At 40.2% G+C, this 20,106-nt stretch overlaps 1 protein-coding gene across 1 annotated transcript in view; it reads right to left on the bottom strand.

The window, feature by feature from the left end:
• LOC139690454 (uncharacterized) overlaps positions 1-20,106 on the bottom strand; it is a 177,808-nt gene that overhangs the window by 26,124 nt on the left and 131,578 nt on the right. Inside the window, exon 3 of the mRNA XM_071587909.1 lies at positions 12,550-12,699. Coding sequence (XP_071444010.1) covers positions 12,550-12,699 — 150 coding nt within the window. The remainder of the gene's footprint in view (positions 1-12,549; positions 12,700-20,106) is intronic.

The raw sequence follows: 20,106 nt of genomic DNA, 5'->3' as shown, positions 1-20,106 counted from the left end.
ATACTCTGACAGTCGGAGTAAAATTAAATTCATAAATATATGCCTTTTCACAAATATTCATTATCTATCAAGAAAACGTAAGTGCGAGGCAGTACTTGGGAGGCAGTACTTGGGAGGAAGAGTTTCTTTGGATCTATTCGTAGCATTTATGAGAAAAGAGGAGATTTTGCTGGAAGATTGAGTTAGATCAGTGTTATTTACTATTCCCAAAAAGGTAAAGACTACATGATGTGAGAACCACAGAATAATAAGTTTGGTTTCGCACTCAGCTCCATTGTTCGTCAGAATCATAAATGAGGATACAGAGGAGGGAAAATGATTATTTAGGGGATGATCAGCTTCAGTTCAGAAAATGAAGAGGAACGTATTATGCCATAGCAGCAATGAGTTCAATCAGGATGTATTTGACTATTTTGTAGGCTGTTCAGCGGTATTAGATAGAGTAAATTGGATAGAATAACTGAATGCATTGCAGAAAATATGATTATATTGGTTGGATAGGATTCTCAATCTGTTGGTACCACAGGCTGATTATGTGCGAGGGGCAGATGAAAAGTCGGAATAAACAGCGTTAGGAAGTTTTTTCACTACAATTTGATTATCTTAACTATCAATGGTGCTTCTCAACTTATACGTGGAGTAAATGGTAAAAATTGAATGTCAGATACTGGAGATCAGAAGGAGGTTGGTGAAAAATTCAAGAAATTTGTTAAGTACGCGGATGATCAAGCTCTAGTCCGTCAGTCAGCGAAAGGGTTGCAAGATGCAAGGGAGCGCATTGGAAAGCCAGTGCGATAGGGAGAGGAAACAAAACAAAGGCCATGGAGTATTAGAGAAAGAGAAAAGCTAATTTGGGTATTAAAATGTGGGATCATAACAAGAGATGGACGAAGAATATCTTAAACCAAAATGGCCAAATTGAAGGAACATAAGAAGAAGAATTGCGTCAGGCAAACCAGATTTCACAAGGAGGAAGGAATCGCTGACATGGACGTTGAGTATGGGTGTTAAGAAAAAGCTCATTAAACATTCATATGGAGAAAATAAATAAGTAAACAGAATCGAAGAAAGATTTATTGTAGTGTCGGATGTCAGACTGTGAAAACCACACGTATGCCGAACTATCGGTGGCGCTGCCACCTTTCTCAAGGCAGAGAAGAAAGGAACTGAGCAATATATATATATATATATATATATATATATATATATATATATACAGGGGTCTTACCCAAAAGTGGTAGGACTGATTTTCTCTGGCGCGAAGGAAGCGGTGGAGGGGGGTCTGCCTGGCAGGGTAAGGTGGAGGGGGCTCTTAGCAACAGACCGACACCAACCTCAGTCACTTGCAGGCTGTCGTTGAGTAAGGACACCGTTTTTAGTGAAGCAAGTTTTTTGTCCGCGTCGAAAAATAAAATGAATCTGAATTTAGAGCAACGTTATTCCGTGAAGTTTTGTGCGAAACTCGGGAAGACGGCAACTGAGACCCTCGATATGATCAAGCAGGCTTTATGGGGGCACTGCCTCAAGACGTTCCACAGTATTTGAGTGGCACAAGTTGTTTAAAGAGGGTAGGGAGCTCGTTGAAGACGACCATCGCTCCGGACGGCCGTCGACGGCAAGAACCGACACGAATGTGGACAGAGTGAGGACACTGCTGAACACAGACCGACGCTTAACCAGTGAAGAAATTGCAGACCAGTTGGGTCTGTCTGCATCCAACGTCCAACGCATTATTTCACAGGATTTGGCCATGCGCAAGGTGTGCGCCAAGATGGTGCCGAAAATCGTGCCATGGCGCGCTCGTCATCAGACAGCTCCTGGCCAAATACGGCGTAGCCACGTTGCCGCACCCGCCCTATTCTCCCGATCTGGCGCCACCGGACTTCTTCTTCTTCCCCATGATGAAAAGACAGCTCAAGGGACGACGTTTTGACTCGATAAAGGCCGTTCAAGAGGCTTCGACGAGGGTCATCAACGGCATCCCCAAAGAAAATTTCCAGCGGGCATACGGGGAATGGGAGCAACGTTATAATAAGTGTGTAGCAGCTCAAGGAGCATACTTTGAAGATTATTAAGTCGATGTAAGTATATCGTCAATAAAATTCTTGTAAAAAAATCAGTCCTACCAATTTTGGGTGCGACCCTGTATATAGGGTCGCGATAGTCCAGGGGTAGAGCGTTGGACTGTTGGAGGGCCCGGGATCGATTCTCTGGGCACCTGCAGCGCCACCCGAGCTCTGTGATTTTTCGGGTTCTAGATCCTCTTGGGAAACCATAACCGCCACAGGGAAAGAAACTAGCCACCCTACCCTGATGTGTGAATTTTATACGCCGTCGGGCTTAGTACTGGGTGAACTCTACCATCACCGACCAAACCGACCTTCGGGTTGATTACTGTGTTTATGATTTATATATATATATATATATATATATATATATATATATATATTATATGTATATATATGTATATATATATATGTATATATATATATGTATATATACACCTAGATATAGATATAAGGAAAAGGGATAGGAACATATACATAAGGACAAATACAGGACAAAAATATATATCTGTGTGTGGTTGAATGTATATATTTAAGTGAGCGAGATTTATTATATGAGGTAATGGATATTCAAACACACGGCTAAATTAATAGATGTGCCTTCATGGGTGGTGTCCCACCATCCCACGTCACACACCCTCGTGACGGCTTGCAATGTATTGGGTCGATGTATATCGCCCAATTCAGTCCTCGATGGCGCCGGGAAGGAGACGGCTAACGAAAAGATACAATTAATTGACGAATTTAAAATTTTAATTTATTCTATTTCATTAACTGGAAGGGTCGAAATTATAAGAACTTTATAGCCTTAAAAATAAACGATGGTATTTATATGTCCTGGTCGGTTCATCTACGATACTAACCCTTAGGGTCCACGGTTCAAATCCTATGTGATGTCATTGGACGATCCCGTGGGCAAACATCGAAAACGGTGAGTTATTTCATTTGATAACACTCCTCAAGAAACAGAATCGTGGCAGAGGAAAAGGAACTCGCCCCCTTCAATACTCCTACATTCGTACAGGCCACACCCTAACTACTTGGAGTGACCTATACCTTCGTCCATCCAGAAAGAACCCTTTAAGTTGAACAATGTGGGCCCTTTTTGGTCACGTTGATCAACTGTGAGCAAGAATCACGGTCATTGATGTCACCTGCGGTTCAACGGCAAGTAACTGAAATATGCCGAAATTCTACCTCGCACGGTATACATCTTTTCGCTTTAGTCACGGACGCATATATCGTGTGAGGGAGAATGGCAAGTAAGATCCCAATGGGGGCGGTCGGATACTCTGCAGTGTCCTCCTTCGCCTTTACCAATTTTATGACCCCCCCCTCAACGGTGATCCCCCCTTCACCCCGCTGGAGCGCGCGCCCTCCCAGGGGGCGGGCCGTGATTTACGCACGCGCGGGCGTATTTGCGGGTGGGTGGATAGGGGATGAGGAGGGGACCATACGGACCGCTGGAATGTTCAGCCTGTCCGCGACCCACGCTCTCTCCAGGGACGCGCCCTCTCCCCCCCCCCCATACCCCACCTCTTTCTATCCAAAAGTCTCTTTGGACAAGGACACGATCGTCGCCGCCCGTCGCGGCGATTCATCCTCCCGCAAGGTAGAGAGACGCGAATGAGCTGACGGTGTCCCACACTCTCCGATACCGGAGAGAGCGGTCCTAAATAACGGGCGCGAGCATAAAACACAGCTCCGGGGAATGAGAGGGAAGGGGGGGATGCCAAGAGGACCCCAAGAGCGAGGCGGTGGGGAGGGATGGTGGTGTAAAATGGAAGGTCCGGTTTACGGGAGAGTTTATTTTTAGCGTCCAAAGGTGACTTTCGGGGTGGTCTTCTATTGCGGTGCCTTTAGACACTCGTAATACTTTTCGAGTGCGAGGGCGTCCACTCTTGTTCAATTTTACGCTCGTCACAGCCTGCTCACTCGTGCAGCGGATTAACGTTTAAACAATTAACAATTTAATTAAATGTGCATTTTCATAACTATGAAGATATGATTGCAGTTTTACTTTTGCTTGGAAACCCACGGTTTTCATTCTAAATTAAAATCAAATCCCAAATCACCGTCAATGTTCGAAAGACATACGCCATTAAGTCAATCCTTGGACACAAATTATTCAGTCCTTTGACGGATTTCGCCACGTAAAAACTGGAATACTTATATATCCACGACCTCATAAACATTTCTATATAACCTTTGATACCGTTAATCCATTCTCTTTCGAGCGACTCATCCAGCGATAGCAAAACTTCCACATAATTCATTATCTTCTCGAGTCGTGCCAATATGCCAAATTAGAGTATCCATTCATTACTCAAAGGCGAAAAATGAATACCACGAACAAATGACAACCGTGATCTAACGTACTTAACACAATCACCCGCGAAAGACCACCACATTAACGCATTTGCGCAAAGTCACTCTGCAATGTTACTTTCATACCCAATGATACCAAATGACCTACCATAGACAATGTGCCATCCTTCGGCACCCATCTGAAAGGAACCCATAGGAGGGTAATCAAACGCAAGACAAGTAGTTAAACATGAAAAAACGTAGATGAATTTAATTTGATGTCCATTGCACAAATAATAATAGGCGTCCCTTCCAACCTGCTAGGACCTATCCAACTCCAATAATTCCTCTCTCACCTATTCATTTCAATTCGGTCTCTCTTCATCCAATCTCTCTCTCTATCTCTCTATGTATATATATATATATATATATATTATATATATATATTATATATATATATAATATATATCATATATATAATATAATATATATATATATATATATAGTCAAGTTATGACACTAAGATTTAAAGGGAATATCAACAACAGATGTACCAATTTAACAAAAAAAACAGAACTCAAATCGGAACGATGGGAGCGCCACACGGTGGTTATTCCGGGAACTTTTTGTTCAAGGTAGTATATATATTCCTTTCCCTGTGCCGGTAATGTTTCTCAGGATGTTCTGGTACCCGAACAGTCACATAGCTAGAGTGGAGCTGCAGGTGCTCAGAGAGGCTTCCGGGAATCGAACCGGGGTCCTCCGGTCAGTAGTCCAACGCTCTACCCCTGGACTACCACGAATGACATATGAGAGTATATATATATATATATAGCGCATTTTGGGTTGCGTTATCTCATTCCCCATCTCCCGTCCATTGAACTGTTCCATTTGATTTTCGGATGTTTCTAATCACTGCCGCGTTGAATTTCATTCGTTAATACGTGCTTTTTGTACCGTGGTAAAATTACCAAACTGACATTTTTTTAGTAGTAGTAGTAGTTTTGAGGGGAGGCGACCGACAGCTGAGGTCATTTGCGCCATAGGGGATGGATAGGAAAGGATGAAGGGTGGAGAGAAACCCGGCGTCGGCATTAGCCTACTCTTTACGAAAGGCGCCAAGGGGTCCGCAGTTTAACGTCCCATCCGACGGACGGCGTACACACTCAAAGTGCCCTCCACAAAGCACCTCAAGTAGGGATCGAGATACCTCTGAAAAATATTCAACACCGCCGGGATTTGAACCCGCGCCCTCAGGGTGGGAAGCCAGTACGTTAGCCGCCGCACCATCTCGATCCCCCATTTTTTTTTTTTTTTTAGATCATCCAACCGTTGATAATATGATAACTTTTGCAAACAATCCGAAAAAGGATTTCTTAGATAGTTCCTCAGAAATCTTTAATACTCGAATAACCACACGGTTTGGGAGAATCTGAGGGTGTCCAAAGTCACTGGGAATCAAAACCGGGTCTTTTCTGGTCAGCAGTCGAGCCCTAATGGTACCCACTAGTCTTTACCGCTCCTTGCTCATGTTATATGCATGTGAAAATATATGAATATGAAGTTACAAAGACTCTATTTGGATATAGTTTTATACATAAAAATAAATGGAAAAAATTAACCTTAAATGATATTTAATAGTCAAAACGTTTTGTGGATCCTGCAGAGAGAGAAAAACCAACCAGAAAAACGAGAACAATTTGAAACGCACGAAAGGAGATACTTTACAGTGAACCAAAAAACTTATAATTTTTTTTAAATTACGGAGGAAATTATTTAATGATGGTTTGGGTAGAAATGAGAGATTTAAAGGGCACCCAACCGGATTCCAGACAGGCCACGCGATGAGACCTCCAAAGGGATGGTCACCGTTTGATTCTCTTCCTGGTCTTTTTTTCCATGTATTCTCCCTCGCTAACGGACTCGCCTCTTCCATGAAGTTGGTGGCAGCGTGGAATGCAAAGGGGACGCTTCATTTCAGGGCGAACATTTATATTTCCTCCGTTTAATTTCTTGTCCCGCGCAGTCTTTTTCCGGTAGCTGCGAAACGAATAACTGCCACTTGAAACCGTTCCTACGTACGAAGGCGTTTGCTGCATTCCTCAAAAATATTTCCTACGACAACATTTTCTTCGAATGATAAAATCTTAAAGATAATTTTTTTTTCACCTGGTAGTCTCATCTTTGATTTGAAAAAAAAGTGTATCTCTTAATTGGACGACAAGCTTTCGTGTTCTTACGACGTAATTACTTCTTAAGATCATTCCATTCCGCAAATGAGAGCAGTTGAGGAATCCAATGATGAACTTAACTTCTTCTTTCTTTATTTGCGTCAACGAAAATGTCAAATTAATTGGCCAGAAATAATTAAACGGGATTTTTTCATTACGCTTCGGTGCAAAACGTTCACCAATTAATTTAACAGCAATCCGTAAATGCCATTCATATGCTTCAGTTTTTTTAGTACATTTTATCCTTAAATTTAGCAACTGTCCATATTTTATTGGCGGAAACGTTTGCTTGTGGGACTTCAGTGAAGTTAGCTGGAGAATGGTGTGTAGCGATAGCCATTTAAATGAGGACACAAGAACTTTTACGAACCAAAGACGAGCCACGCGACAACGTGGACTTTCACCAACCAAAAGTTGTGCAAACATTACACAAAGCAAATATAGTAACATTACTCGTGGAACACTCTTCTAAATTTAGATTCTATAATGGAAAAATTCCATGAAAATACACTCGTATTTGTATTCATTGGGAATAAGTTTTTTTTTCAATGGAAGGATTGAATATTTAATACAATATGCATTTGAAGTAACAAAACCAGTAAACAAGAAATTTGTTCCAACAAAAATGTTTTTTATTATTGCTAAAGTAATGAAGAGAGTGGTCTCCAAAATAATGTTCATAGACGATCAATTTAGCAAATAATTAAGATACAATATCTCCAACTATTGAACTAAAATTTTACCTTGTTTAACGTTATGCGTATAATGAATTATTTTATACGATTCTTCAATATTGCTTTGCGACGTACATCACTGTGTCTAGCTACAAAATAATGAATTTTTAATTGCATTGGGGAAGACGGGAACTCGTAAGAAATGATCAGTAATCGCTCATCATTACCATTTTCCCCACAACATTTGCAGGAAATTATCTAATAAATTTTATTCAGCTTAAGATTGTAATCGTTAAAAAATCAGCATAACATTCAACAGTGCATTAATTATTTGGGATAGAAGTGATTAGGGAATTATCACCACAATTGCAAATGGGTGCTTCAGAATTGTGCTGCATACATTGTTAACGACCTTTGATTTCCGAGTGCCGCCATCATTCGGCGATTGGCTGAGGGACCTTGATCTCCATACCTGACGATGTGCATACGCTGTGGTGAGTGACTGGAATCTGGCTCAGCGCTTTTAGAAGTGATAATGGATACACGTGGGTATTTCTCATGCAAGTTGTAGAAATAATGTTATCCATGAACTGTATTAATACCTCTCTGGTTCAAGATGTTCTTAATAGACCAGTGTTCAATTTTTGTGATATAATTTCCATCATAACATCACTCGTTTAGCAAAAAAAGCTGCCTATTTAAAACCGAACTGAAAACGATGACTAATTATAGCAACATTTAGATATCGTGACCGCCAAGTTTACCACAGGTGTTCCGAATCATTTATTCAAATTAATTCAAATGTATTCTCCATTAATGAAGGGTTACGGGGGAATAGTTTTGAATTATGGTCAATTGCAGCTGTTAATTATCAATCTCAGAATACACTTCATCAATGGATTTAAAGAACCTAGATGCCTATCAATTGGTACAATATTAGTTTGGAAAAAAAGCATAGGCATGAATACATCGATTTTTTAACACCAAGTGGCCCAGATCCAATGTTTTTATCGTAACCATAGGGAAGTGGAGTTAGTTTTATAATTTACTTTCCTAATGCTAAACTTTATGCATTGTTATGTAAAATGCAGTATTTAGTTCCAACTGAGAGAAAATGTTTTTATTAAAAGACCGTTTCCTTTGGATAAAAATAATGAGCCCACATACTATATCTATTCTGCAGTATTATGCATTAAATAATTCATCTCAGCGCGACTGTTTGCAGTACAGAATTATTTTACCGTGATTCAAACCCAATGGTCCCCGTAGTTTCTCTCAGAAAATTGACATTTCTGAGTAGCATAGTTATGTCAAAAACCATTTCGCGGCTTTTTGGACCTAGACCCTCACGCCAATACATACCATAAGTATTGAGACAAGATTAATTTTAGCTTAAACGAAAAAATCAGCTTGTCAGCAGACAAGTGTCGTGGATAACTACGAGAGAAGTAAATGATACAGCAAATATTATATTATACATGTTTGATATATGAACTACTAGAATACGAGGAAATAATATTTAAAATAGTTTTAGTTCGTTTTAGTTTATAGCACTTTAGAAATTGTTAAAAGTAGAGAGATGTAGTATGAGAAAGAATTTAGATTCCGGAACCAAGTTTCATGTAATCACTAAGATTAAATTGCAATCAATGAAATTAATATTTTATTACGGTACCAGTGGAATCCATCCACTCAGACCACTTCAATTAAAACTATTTAACTAATTGATGCTGAATCACCCCTTTAATTTTATAACAATTTTGCGGCTCCTGATGTTGACGTAGCCTTTGGAATGGATATTTTAAAATATTTGAAAGGGTTTGCAAAGGAGGGAGATAGTATTTGTTAATTTATTTAAAGTAACCGACGGGAGTGAGACAACATTTGTCGGGGTGAGTTTTGCGTGAGAGTAGTTTTATCGGGATGGATAACTGTAGAGACTCCAAAGACAAAGATCTAAGCCGCGTAAGAGCCTCGTGGTGAGGAAAGAGAAAAAAATGAAGAGGCGGGCATTGGAGAAAAAAAATAGAATGCCCGAATGTGACCGACCAAGGATTCTTTCCACGCCGTTGAAATCTGTATTTAATGCTCCATTGTGATTGGCAGTGGTTTCTTTTTATTTTCTTTAAATAAAAGGTTGCGGCATGCCATTACTTTTCTTTTAATCCCCGTCCCACTCACATAGAGAGCCGACCATTTGGGAGTCGCGGGCATCGAGGATTACGAAACGCGTTTCAGTCTCGGAAGGGATTTCGGGCGAGCGAGGTGGCCGTCCCCTTCCCTCCCATCCCCCCCCCCCCCAAACCCCCAATTCCACAAGCACACAGGAATCCTCAAAATCGAACTGCAACAAACTGGGGTTGGAATTGCCAGAGTAGATCCCCTACTCACCATTTGCACCCCCGCAATGTTTCAGGTAGAGTTTCCGGCTTAATGGTGTTACCGGTCACCTCTTTCCGGCGTTACCTGGTGGAACCACTTCATTGCGTACCTAGGGGGTTAGAGCTCGACTACGTGAGATTCTAAGAATAAAAATTGATTTCTTATTGGCTTCATTTATATCACATTAAAACTGATTCATAATGATAAAATTTACAGTACTATGTTTATAACGCTACGGATAAAAAGGTGCCACTCGTATTGCCGAAAGAAAACTCACAAAATTCTATCCAATCGATGAGCCATTGTGAAGCAATCTCATTGTTGCTAAGTGTGTACACATATTTTCGGGAGGAGAACAATATTCATGGCTTGTAAGGACTAAAATCTAATTATCAAATTATGTTTTATTGATATGATTTGGAAGTTGGTCCAAAAGCATGTACTATTTGCCTTTCTTAGTTGAAAAATTCTCGGTGATTCTTTGATGGCCATTGGCCAATGGCTCGTTTTCATTTTAAAAGGAGAAACATTCCTACTAATGCGAAATTCATTTGAATCACGACGCCATTTCCACCTTCATTGCGAGAAATTCGAAACTTCTGGGACTTAGATAACTTGGGGAAGGTAAAAATCCGTGAATATTTTTCGCGAAAATGAAAATATTGCATAAATTTGTTATGTAACCATTAAAAAAATTAGATTATGCATATATGTCTCAAGCAATGTACCTGACTGAAGTTATCTTAGTATCGCATAAGATAGCATCGCCCATAAGAGCTAATGGTAAACATAATTTTTTTGTGGAAAGTCCGATAATTTAAGGTTAAAATGACCGATGCATTTGTTAAAAAGAGTCAAGAGTAGGCTAATTGGGATTTCCAGGAGGTGTATTCCACCTGAAGACAGAATAAGATAAGGAAAACAGCACTTGATAATTCCAAATGAACCTCTTAACTTATACATACATGTACTTGCCAACAAATGACCAACTCCGACCTAATATAATTGCACCACGCCGAAACCAGGGCCGCGCATTTTACAACCATAAAAATGGAATTGGAAAATGTTGTTCCTTTAATAGCCTCAGAAATATCGCTGTTTTGAATGGAGCAGATGTCCTAAATACTATCGCAGCAGCACGCGTGGAGGGTGTGGTCCAAAATGCAACTGTTGCTTATTTGCTGCACATACGTGAGTACTGATTGACGTCCACTATTCGTAGTTTACGTCGCTCTTGTGTTTTGAATGCGAAATTCTTGACTATGGCAAACGACTCCAGTATCGGCTTTGCCCATTCCCACAGGACATTGTTCTTATTGTGAAACTGCCCCCTATTCTGAAGTAAGTGGTCCGAGTTTTCACGACCTCTGGATACTTCGCACTTCACGTTACACCGTGAAGGTATCGTAACAGAGGCATTCTCTTATCCCATTACGTGCACACATTGGAGTCCACTGGAGTACACGATACACCGTGAATGTATCGTAACAGAGTCAATCTCTTATCCCATTTCGTGGAGACATTGGAGTTCACCGAAGTGGTGCACTTGTTGTGTGTGGTCTTATTTTGATCACGGTGTTTTACGGCTTTCTATGACCGTTTCTTGGATTTCAGTAGCATTTGCAGGAGAGGTTGCGCCTACAGTTTGAACTCGAACCAGTGTTATCTTACGGGCGCAAAATATACCCTGTGCATACTCTCAGGAATTTTTTTTCGGACGACAAAGTCCAACAAGTATTAATTTTAGCCAAATAATATTTTATTACTTCTTATTATCCAAAATTAAGCTCGTTACTTGTCGTCTTTGATCTGTAGAAGCGAATTTTACCACGGGTGATTTTGTAAAGAACAACCGACACACATTCTTCACCAAATGATGATTTTACAAGAAGCAGTTCGGATGGATGGGTAACATCAGTTTGAAGTGAAAAATTATGGCGAGCATGAAAAATACTTAGTCGTAACAAAAGAATTACTCGGTGAAGAACTGTAAATATTCACATCAGTTCGGAAAAGTTCACCAAATCAAATCAGACATTGAATAAGATTTTAAAACCCCATTGATTTCTTTTTTCAGTTAAAACTAAAATTTTATAACATTGAATTAACAAAAGAATAAAACTTTTTCGTATAATTTCACATTATAAATGTTTATTTGAACTTCTCATTCGGGAACCATTTTGATTCGTCCTACCTTGTGGCCGTCTGCGAAAATCACACTTAAAATTGCACGATTTGCCACGAAGTGGTCCGGTGAACCCGATCGAGTTACTGCGAAGACGACCCGCCATTACCGCTCCTTCTCCCCGGCCCGTAATAATGCTGTTATCCCGAAAATATTACGCTATCGCATAAGTATCACTTGAGCGCCGTCCACGTTAGCACTCTTCACGAAGTACGTATGAAAAAAGAAATCCCTTGCTTTGCGAGTGCAAGGCCACACGGGTATGCTATTCGGCCCCAGTGACCGTGCACTGAACATATTTATCAAGTCATAATCGGAGGATCAGAGACCTCCATTATGACTTCCTCGGCCGATCAAACACTAAATTAAAGCTCGTTACCGAAGGTTACGTTACCCGAGTTTCGTAACCCGGAGAAATAAAAACATTTCAAGTACGGCGGCGCTAGGCAAAAAAATGCACCGCCGAGCAGCCTTCAATTTTTTTCACGTCGATCAATTTATTTTCGTTCCCTCTCCAAACTCCCGTCTTGTTATCCCGCTCGGATAATAACCTCGATCCGAACAATGAGCATCGTTATCCGTTTGGGAGTCACGAGCGGAGAAAGGGAGGGATTTGGAGATCAGAGAGCAGCAGCGGTGGGATGTCCATTTGTTCAGAGGAAGAGAGGGGTGGGGCTTGGGTGGGGAGTGCGTTGATGACTCGCCTTTTTCGGTGTCCAGTCGATAGCCATCCTCAGCCTCAGTGGCCGGGAGCACGATGTGGGTGCAGATGCAAGGGTCCAGGGCCGTGGCGCTCACCTCCCCCCGGTGGTAGCACAACACGTGCTTGGAGGGCGAAGCATCCGGGCACTTATCTGCAAAAGAAAAAGGAATTTGAAAGACGTGAGCGAACGAAGAACAACACTCGTCTCATGACTCATTCATTGCTTTCTCCGCACGAAGCAGAGTGGAAATTGTTTTAATAGCGAACACAAAATCGATTTGGATAGGTTTAGAGATGACATGCCCTCTTTGGAACAAATGTCGACCATTTTTCCAATCATCCATTTGCGTGGATGGGTTTACGTGACGCCATAGCTCAAAGCAGCCATTGATCTAAGTCACACCACGACATTTTTATTTTTATTTGAGCACGATTACTGTTTAAATTTAAGCCACATTCGGCCAAAAGGTAGGGTAGCATCTACCATGTATTTCTTCAGTATTTACATATTACCGCACTTATTGGTAAAAGAAAGTACACACTTTTGATTGCATTTGATTAAAATATTTCAGATAAAATTAATGTTCATCAAATTTTGCACAAATTACGCTATTCGTTACGCTATTCATTCAAGAAACATTTATACTACCATACAGGTTAGTTCAAGGAGTATATACAGGATCACTCAAGTTTATATGAAGAATTTTTTTTCCTTAAATTGGGGAATGTTTTTCCATTAAAATTTTGTTATAATCTTCGGTCATTTCCCCAAAATCCCATCAAAAATCTTCAAAAATTGTCAAAAAATATATATCAATTACTATTTTTGTAAAAAAAATTCATTACATTACAACAAAATGAAAATGAGTATAAGTAAATAAGGATAAAGGAAGACCACATATTCTTATATATTTTCTCGGACGCTATTGTGAAATGTGAAAATATTGCAGAGGGAGTAAGGGGCCAGTTAGCTAACGGTAAGCAATCATTGACTTGGTGATCATTCACCATTGAATGATTTGCCATTTATGACACCCAGGTTTGGGATGAATGGAAATTGTCTTCTACAAAGTAATATACGATATATTTCGTTGTAAATTGCATTTGTGAAGATGCATAGTATATTTATTCAAATTACATACTACTTTTAATGAAGTGGAATCTCAGGTATGAAAAATGTAATGTGCCAGACATATAATATATTTTCTAATGTAAAGAGGCGGAGTCGCTGGAGAACATAGAAAGAGGAAAGAATGCCATTCATACCGTGACGAGTGCCCGAGATTTGAAATAAGGTTGAATCGTGATAGAATCATTAATATCATATCGATACGTATCATTTTACGACAACAATGAGGACTATAATATCAGTCGGCCATTTCTGGTAACCCGCATTACTAAGAACTTTCAACGGATTAACTGAAATCTTATACGCAGTTGTCTCATGGCCAAAAGGGCATGCATGGTATCCGTAAATCCAATGAATTAGGTGTTCCCACGGTAAAAAATAATTACAAAGAGAAAGAAAACAAAGTTTATTACGAATCGATGAAACCGACCTCGAGCAAAGTTTCCTTAATGAATACAGATCGGTTCTTTTTCGAGAAGGAGAGCTTTCATGCTCAAAGAAACTGTGGTCTGAACTAGAAAGCACTTCATAACGTATGTATTAATCTTAAATAGCATTCGGAACATACATATGATAAACATGAAAATTTATAAAACAGGCCATGTAAAATGAGAGCGTTTGTATCATGGTGTAAGAGAGAAATGTTGAAATAGAAATGAATAAGAGTAAGCTATAAGAAATTTGGGATAAAATACATCAAAGAAGAAACTCAAGAGGCCACACCACGAATGAATCCACTCTGCACTCGTATGCAAAGGATGATGGGAGTGGAGAGAAACGAGGGAGGAATACTACTTGTGAATGAAGAATTATGAGTGTAAGAGGTTACGGTGTGATGTAGGGGAGAATGAAAGAATGTGTTTACCAATATTTTGGTTTGAAACTAACGATGACGGAGTTTTAACGACAAATCGTCAATTTTACCCATACGAACATAATTCTGCCTTGAAGTCAGTTAAATCGCGAATGTTACACTACATTTATTATCTCGCAGAGTCGTTAATACGTTTCCAAACCAACGACTTACAAATCTATTGTGTCGATTGCCTATCGATTGCAAAGTTGGGAAATGCGTCACATTATTATTCATCCTACAATTAGTTGAAAAAAATCACTTATCAATTCAATATGGTATTTGAATCGATTCAACATTGTTCACAAAATACATCCCAAGAGTAAAAATTATATAGAAAACATTGCGTATCCTCCTGAGCCATTTCAGGTAAGAGAGAAACACTTTAGACATAAGGTATATTCGTAGGTGTATGTGTGTGTTAGTTGATAGTATATGTGTTTGCATGTGCGTGAGTTGTTAAGGTTTTTGTATGAATATATAAGATTTTGTGTGTGAGGATTGGCATAAAATTGTAGGTTTTTCATGCGGTTTTATTATTAATTAAGGATGGTGACCTATCACTCCACACCACCCACCCTTACAGCGGCTTGCTTACTATGTAGATTTAAAACTCTTCTAATTGTGATTTTCATATCTTGATTCAGGTTAGCATAATGTGGTACTAAGTGCGAAGTTATCCAGTTCATTGGAGGTTGTCAGAGATGTATGCGGCGGCATGCGTTTCCAACACAGCCACGAAATTTAATGAGCTAGCATGAATTACCTTGGAAAATAATGATTGAAATACTAGTTTGCAGGCAAAAGACATGAAAGATTATTATACAAGCATAAAATCGATTAAAATCGGAAATAATTGCTATTGAAGGTCCCGGTTACCTATTTTCTTATGAATTGTTTTCAAACTCTACAAGAATTCCATGTTCAAATTTGTTTTGGAGGTGGTTTATTTTATTTTATGACACTTGGAGTCAATATTATTAGGTATTTTAATTTTTTTCCCTGCCATTTCTAAAATCAAACACGCATCTAATACTTTTTGATCTGGGTTTTAGTTCCGAACGCCTTTCACTTGAAGAAAATGTGATAGTATTAAGAGTAAAAATGCATTATAAGTAATATGATCATATTAATCAATTGATCTTATAAACATGTTGTAAATTAATTCATCACTCGAGTTTCATATGAATTATGGAGGGGTAAAGGTGATAAATCTGGCATATATATATATATATATATATATATATATATATATAATGTCCATATTTCTCCTTCTTCTAGTTTAATTCTTTGTTTTCAGCCACATGTTCCCGAGACAAAATCACCTTTCAGAGGAAACAACTCCCCTTTCAAGTCCCCTCTTTTTATCTAAATCATATTTATCTCTTACGTGGACGTAGGAAAATGAAATGATTTTACATTTATATCCTCTATTGTCCACATTTCCTCGCAACGCTGGCCCCACAATAAATAACTAAAGATCTTATCACGTTTATGTAGCCTACCCCTCCTATTTTTACCACTGCTTATCCTACAGATCACACGACTTGATGGATGCAGTGACAAGCTCTGTCCTTGGCCCCGCAGGGTTGGCATCGTACACTTATTCCATCGAGGTAGTATTTTTTTACGAGGGCAGATCAAGTATCAGAGAGCATCAGAGAAATTGGATACCAAAGTGAAATCGTAGTTTGCTTCCTTGATGGACCGAGAGACCCAGATGAGGTGCGGATGAGGAAAAGGGGCAACGCCGACATCTGCCTCGTTTGCGCCACTCCTTCAGGATAGGTACGTGATGCTGTACACCATGCATTAAAGGCAGACGGCGGAGTTAACGGGACAGTTAACTCAGGTACATAGGCCTACGAGCAAATACTCTTTGAACTTAGATAAGCGCGCCTAATATTATTATGTATATATATATATATGTACGATATATATATATATATATATATATATATATATATATATATAGCCTCGTTATGTGTGATGTGCAAGAGTGCGCGCGACAACATCCATCAAATGTGTTGTACTCCACTGCTAATTGCCCGAAAGAGTCGTTGAAAGGCCAAGTTATATTTCACTCCTGACAATTTTCACTGGCGCCATAAGTTGTACATAATAAATATCGTGGCCTAAATAAACCAATAATTTTGACTGGATAGGAAAATTGTTTTAAATTCCGCCCCTCGCCGTTTCCTGACAACTACCAAAAACGTCATCGAGTAGATATCCTGAGCACTGAAATGGACGACCTTTCCCGTGGCCCAATGCTTCAACCGTCATCAAAGAAATCAGATGTTACTCCAATACCTTTCTCCACTACAGTTGTTAACTGTGGACGGCGACTTTCCGTGAATGACTAATGAAATTCCGCCCGCCTCCTCCACGCCTCTCCCCAAAATAGCCGCGAAGCGGTCCTAAGGACTTTGATTTACAATCTGGTGAACTATCTGTCTAGGGAGTCGTGAGAAAAACCGGCCGAAGCGCATAATCATATCGACAGGGTGGCAAAGAGAAAGATAGAGGCGGGGTGTGTGCGGATGAATCGAGAAACAAATGAACGCCATGGCTCGCACGCAAGTGGCGAAATTTTCTGTTCGCATTCTTGCGCGGAACCTAGTACTTTGACCTCTCTTCTCTCCCTCTAAAAAGGAGAAGAGAGAGGCTTTCTCTATGCGGGTTTAGGAAAAGAGCAAAGGGAAGAGATCTAGCGGGTAGATTAGATGCTCTTTTTTATTCCGTCTGTGTGTGTGCGGGGGATTTCGACCTTGAAGCAGCCACCGCCGGCTTGGAGATGCCGGTCGGGAGACGAGAGAAGGGGGAAAGGAAAGAAAAAATAAAAGAATGGGAAGTGAGGGACGGGAGAGTGGAGGGGGGGTTGAGAGTTCGTAATCTTTTGGCTTTCACCTGCGAGTCGAGAGGGGAGGGAGGAGGATGGGGGAGAAGGTTCAAGGGAAGGGGTATGGGTGGGTGGAGAGATAACAGCAAACACGTCGTCTCTTACGGGTCCAGCGGGCTCGCGTCCGCTCCCATTTCCCCCTTCCAGTCCCACTCTCTCTCTCTCTCCCCTCGCCCAAGTCTAAATACTTCTCCTCGCCGCCCCCACCCCCTCCTCTCTCTCTCTCCCCTCGCCCAAGTCTAAATACTTCTCCTCGCCCCTCCCCCTCTCTCTCTTCAAGTACCCGGACGATCTTTCGGCCCTCAAACGGATGGACCAGTCTTGAAATTCACCGTGGTGAATTTCGTAATTCGTAAGAGCCGTCCGAAATATTAACATAATTCCCGGTAATATTCACAACATGTGATCTGCACGTTACGTAATTTCACTAATAGCTTTCCAATTTCAACCCTTAGTTATGAGAATGGAATTTTAAGTTCGATATCGGGTGGTATCCTTGTGAATAGAGCTAGTCCAATCAATGGCGGGAGGGAGGTAGTTTCTATTCCCCGTTTATGCCTGGGGACAAAAAATCCAAGTGCGATACAATTTTCCGCTCAAGTAAATTATTGGGAAAGCAAATGGTGGCACAGGGAATGGAGCTAGCATCCCATACTGTGAATATATGTATTTCGTACGACTTAATTTTCGTTATCTGGCTCCAACCCATCAAACCAAACTTTGGACTGATAACTGTTCCGTGCGCCATTCAGAAATTCTGGTCTGAAAGAATAGCAATTTTCCACTTAGAAAAATAGTTATTTTGATCCAGGCTTCGCAGTCACTTCATCATCATCATCAAATGAAGAGGGAATGAAAGTTTCACGCTTTAGCCAGATGTCGTGGAAATGAATGAGGCGGGTGAAGAAATGAATGAGAGATTTTGGTTGGAAAGGGTATATAAAATATTATTATGAGGTAAATGTTTTCTACTCCTACACAATACCTTGCAGGTCGCGGCAAAGGCGTGTGGCGGGAGATGATTGGGAACCGGTCATATATATTAATAACTATTAGTTCGCGTTTTCAATGTATATTAGCTCATGTACAAAACAAAACTCGCACAAACACATACATATTAGAAATATATACATATATATATATATATATATATATATATATATATACACACACATATATACACACATATGTATGTGGTATATGGTATGTGATATATATATATATATATATAAATATATATATATAAATATATATATATATATAAATGTCGCTCACGGTAGTCCAGTGTAGAGCGTTGGACTGCTGACCAGAGGGTCGCGGGTTTGATTCCCGGGCAAGGCACTCTGGGCACCTGCAGCTCCACCCAAGCTATGCGATTTTTCGGGTACCAGATCTTCCTGGGAAACCATAACCGGCACAGGGAAAGGAACTGGCCCTCCTACCCTGATGTGTGAATTTCAAACGCCGTACAGGGCTTAGTACTGGGTGAACTCGAACCATCACCTACCAAACCGACCTTCGGGTTGATTACTGTGTTTATGGTTTATATGACTAAAATGACATAAATATACAACTAAATACATCATTCAACCACTGAAATTCAATAAAATGTTTTCTTCAAGTAAATAGATTCGGGTGGATGGGATTTGCTATGATTGAGGATCGTACAAGGGAAGATCGAGTACATGATTCCGTGTGTGACTGTTTCCATCTCTCATATTATTATCTCGTTGGTCGAATCTACCATTATAATTTGGTGCCATAATAATTCCCTTCGTGTCCCAACTAAATTCAGGTGTCCTAAACCTCACGAAAAGTCTCTATTGCCTACTCACTTCGTGAATCGAAAGGCTCCCAACCCAATTCTTCCAACAAACCAATCACGTGCTTCAAGCGCGTGACGGAAAACTTTCTATATTCTGAACTTGTTGGTAATATTTTTATAAACTTCCACGTGTCTAAGAATAAAAAATGGAGCTAAATAAATTAGAAGAAATTCTAGATTGTCTCAGAATTAATACCGAATGTCATTAGAATTATATGATGTCGTCCTTTCCACATCCATCAAGAAAGTTGACGAATGTTAACGGGTGGGTTCATCCCTCTTATCGAAGCGAGAATTCCGATAGATTTTGTCCGGTCACTCGGTCTTGTCCATGCCCTTCGGGGAGGATATTCCTCACTCTTGCCCCATCCCAGAGCCGCCAAAGTACGCCCCCCTCCACCCTTCGCCAGCCCCCGCGATTTAGTATTCAATTCCGATTCGGGAGTGCTTCGCCCCGCCCCCCTCGGCACAAAAAAAGAGGGAGGGGTCCCGGCATCGAGAACGAGTCGATTCGGGAAAACCTTAATTATTTTTTTCAGATTTTTAAATGCACTCTCGAGTGTGCATTCTTATTATACAATCGCAAGTGTGCCAAGTGCATCTTATCCGATGTGATATTTCACCACAAACTCAAAAGGATATTGAGAAATAAGAGGAGGTTGGAGAAAATAAATATCGAGCATAAATCAATTCTGGCTCCCTTTTTTGTCGACCTAATTCATTGTCATAATTCTATATTATCGTATTGCTGCTCATGCGCAATGGGGAAACAAGGTTAATTTTCAACCCAACAGAGTATTCACAGTATACAGCAACACATGGGTTTAAATAAGAGGTTTGATCACTGAG

The sequence above is a fragment of the Hetaerina americana genome, unplaced genomic scaffold (genome assembly GCF_022747635.1).
Source record: "Hetaerina americana unplaced genomic scaffold, ioHetAmer1.1.p SCAF_3, whole genome shotgun sequence".
Lineage (NCBI taxonomy): Eukaryota > Metazoa > Arthropoda > Insecta > Odonata > Calopterygidae > Hetaerina > Hetaerina americana.
The sequence above is the reverse complement of the archived record's forward strand: the minus strand, read 5'-3'. Positions and strand labels throughout refer to the sequence as shown.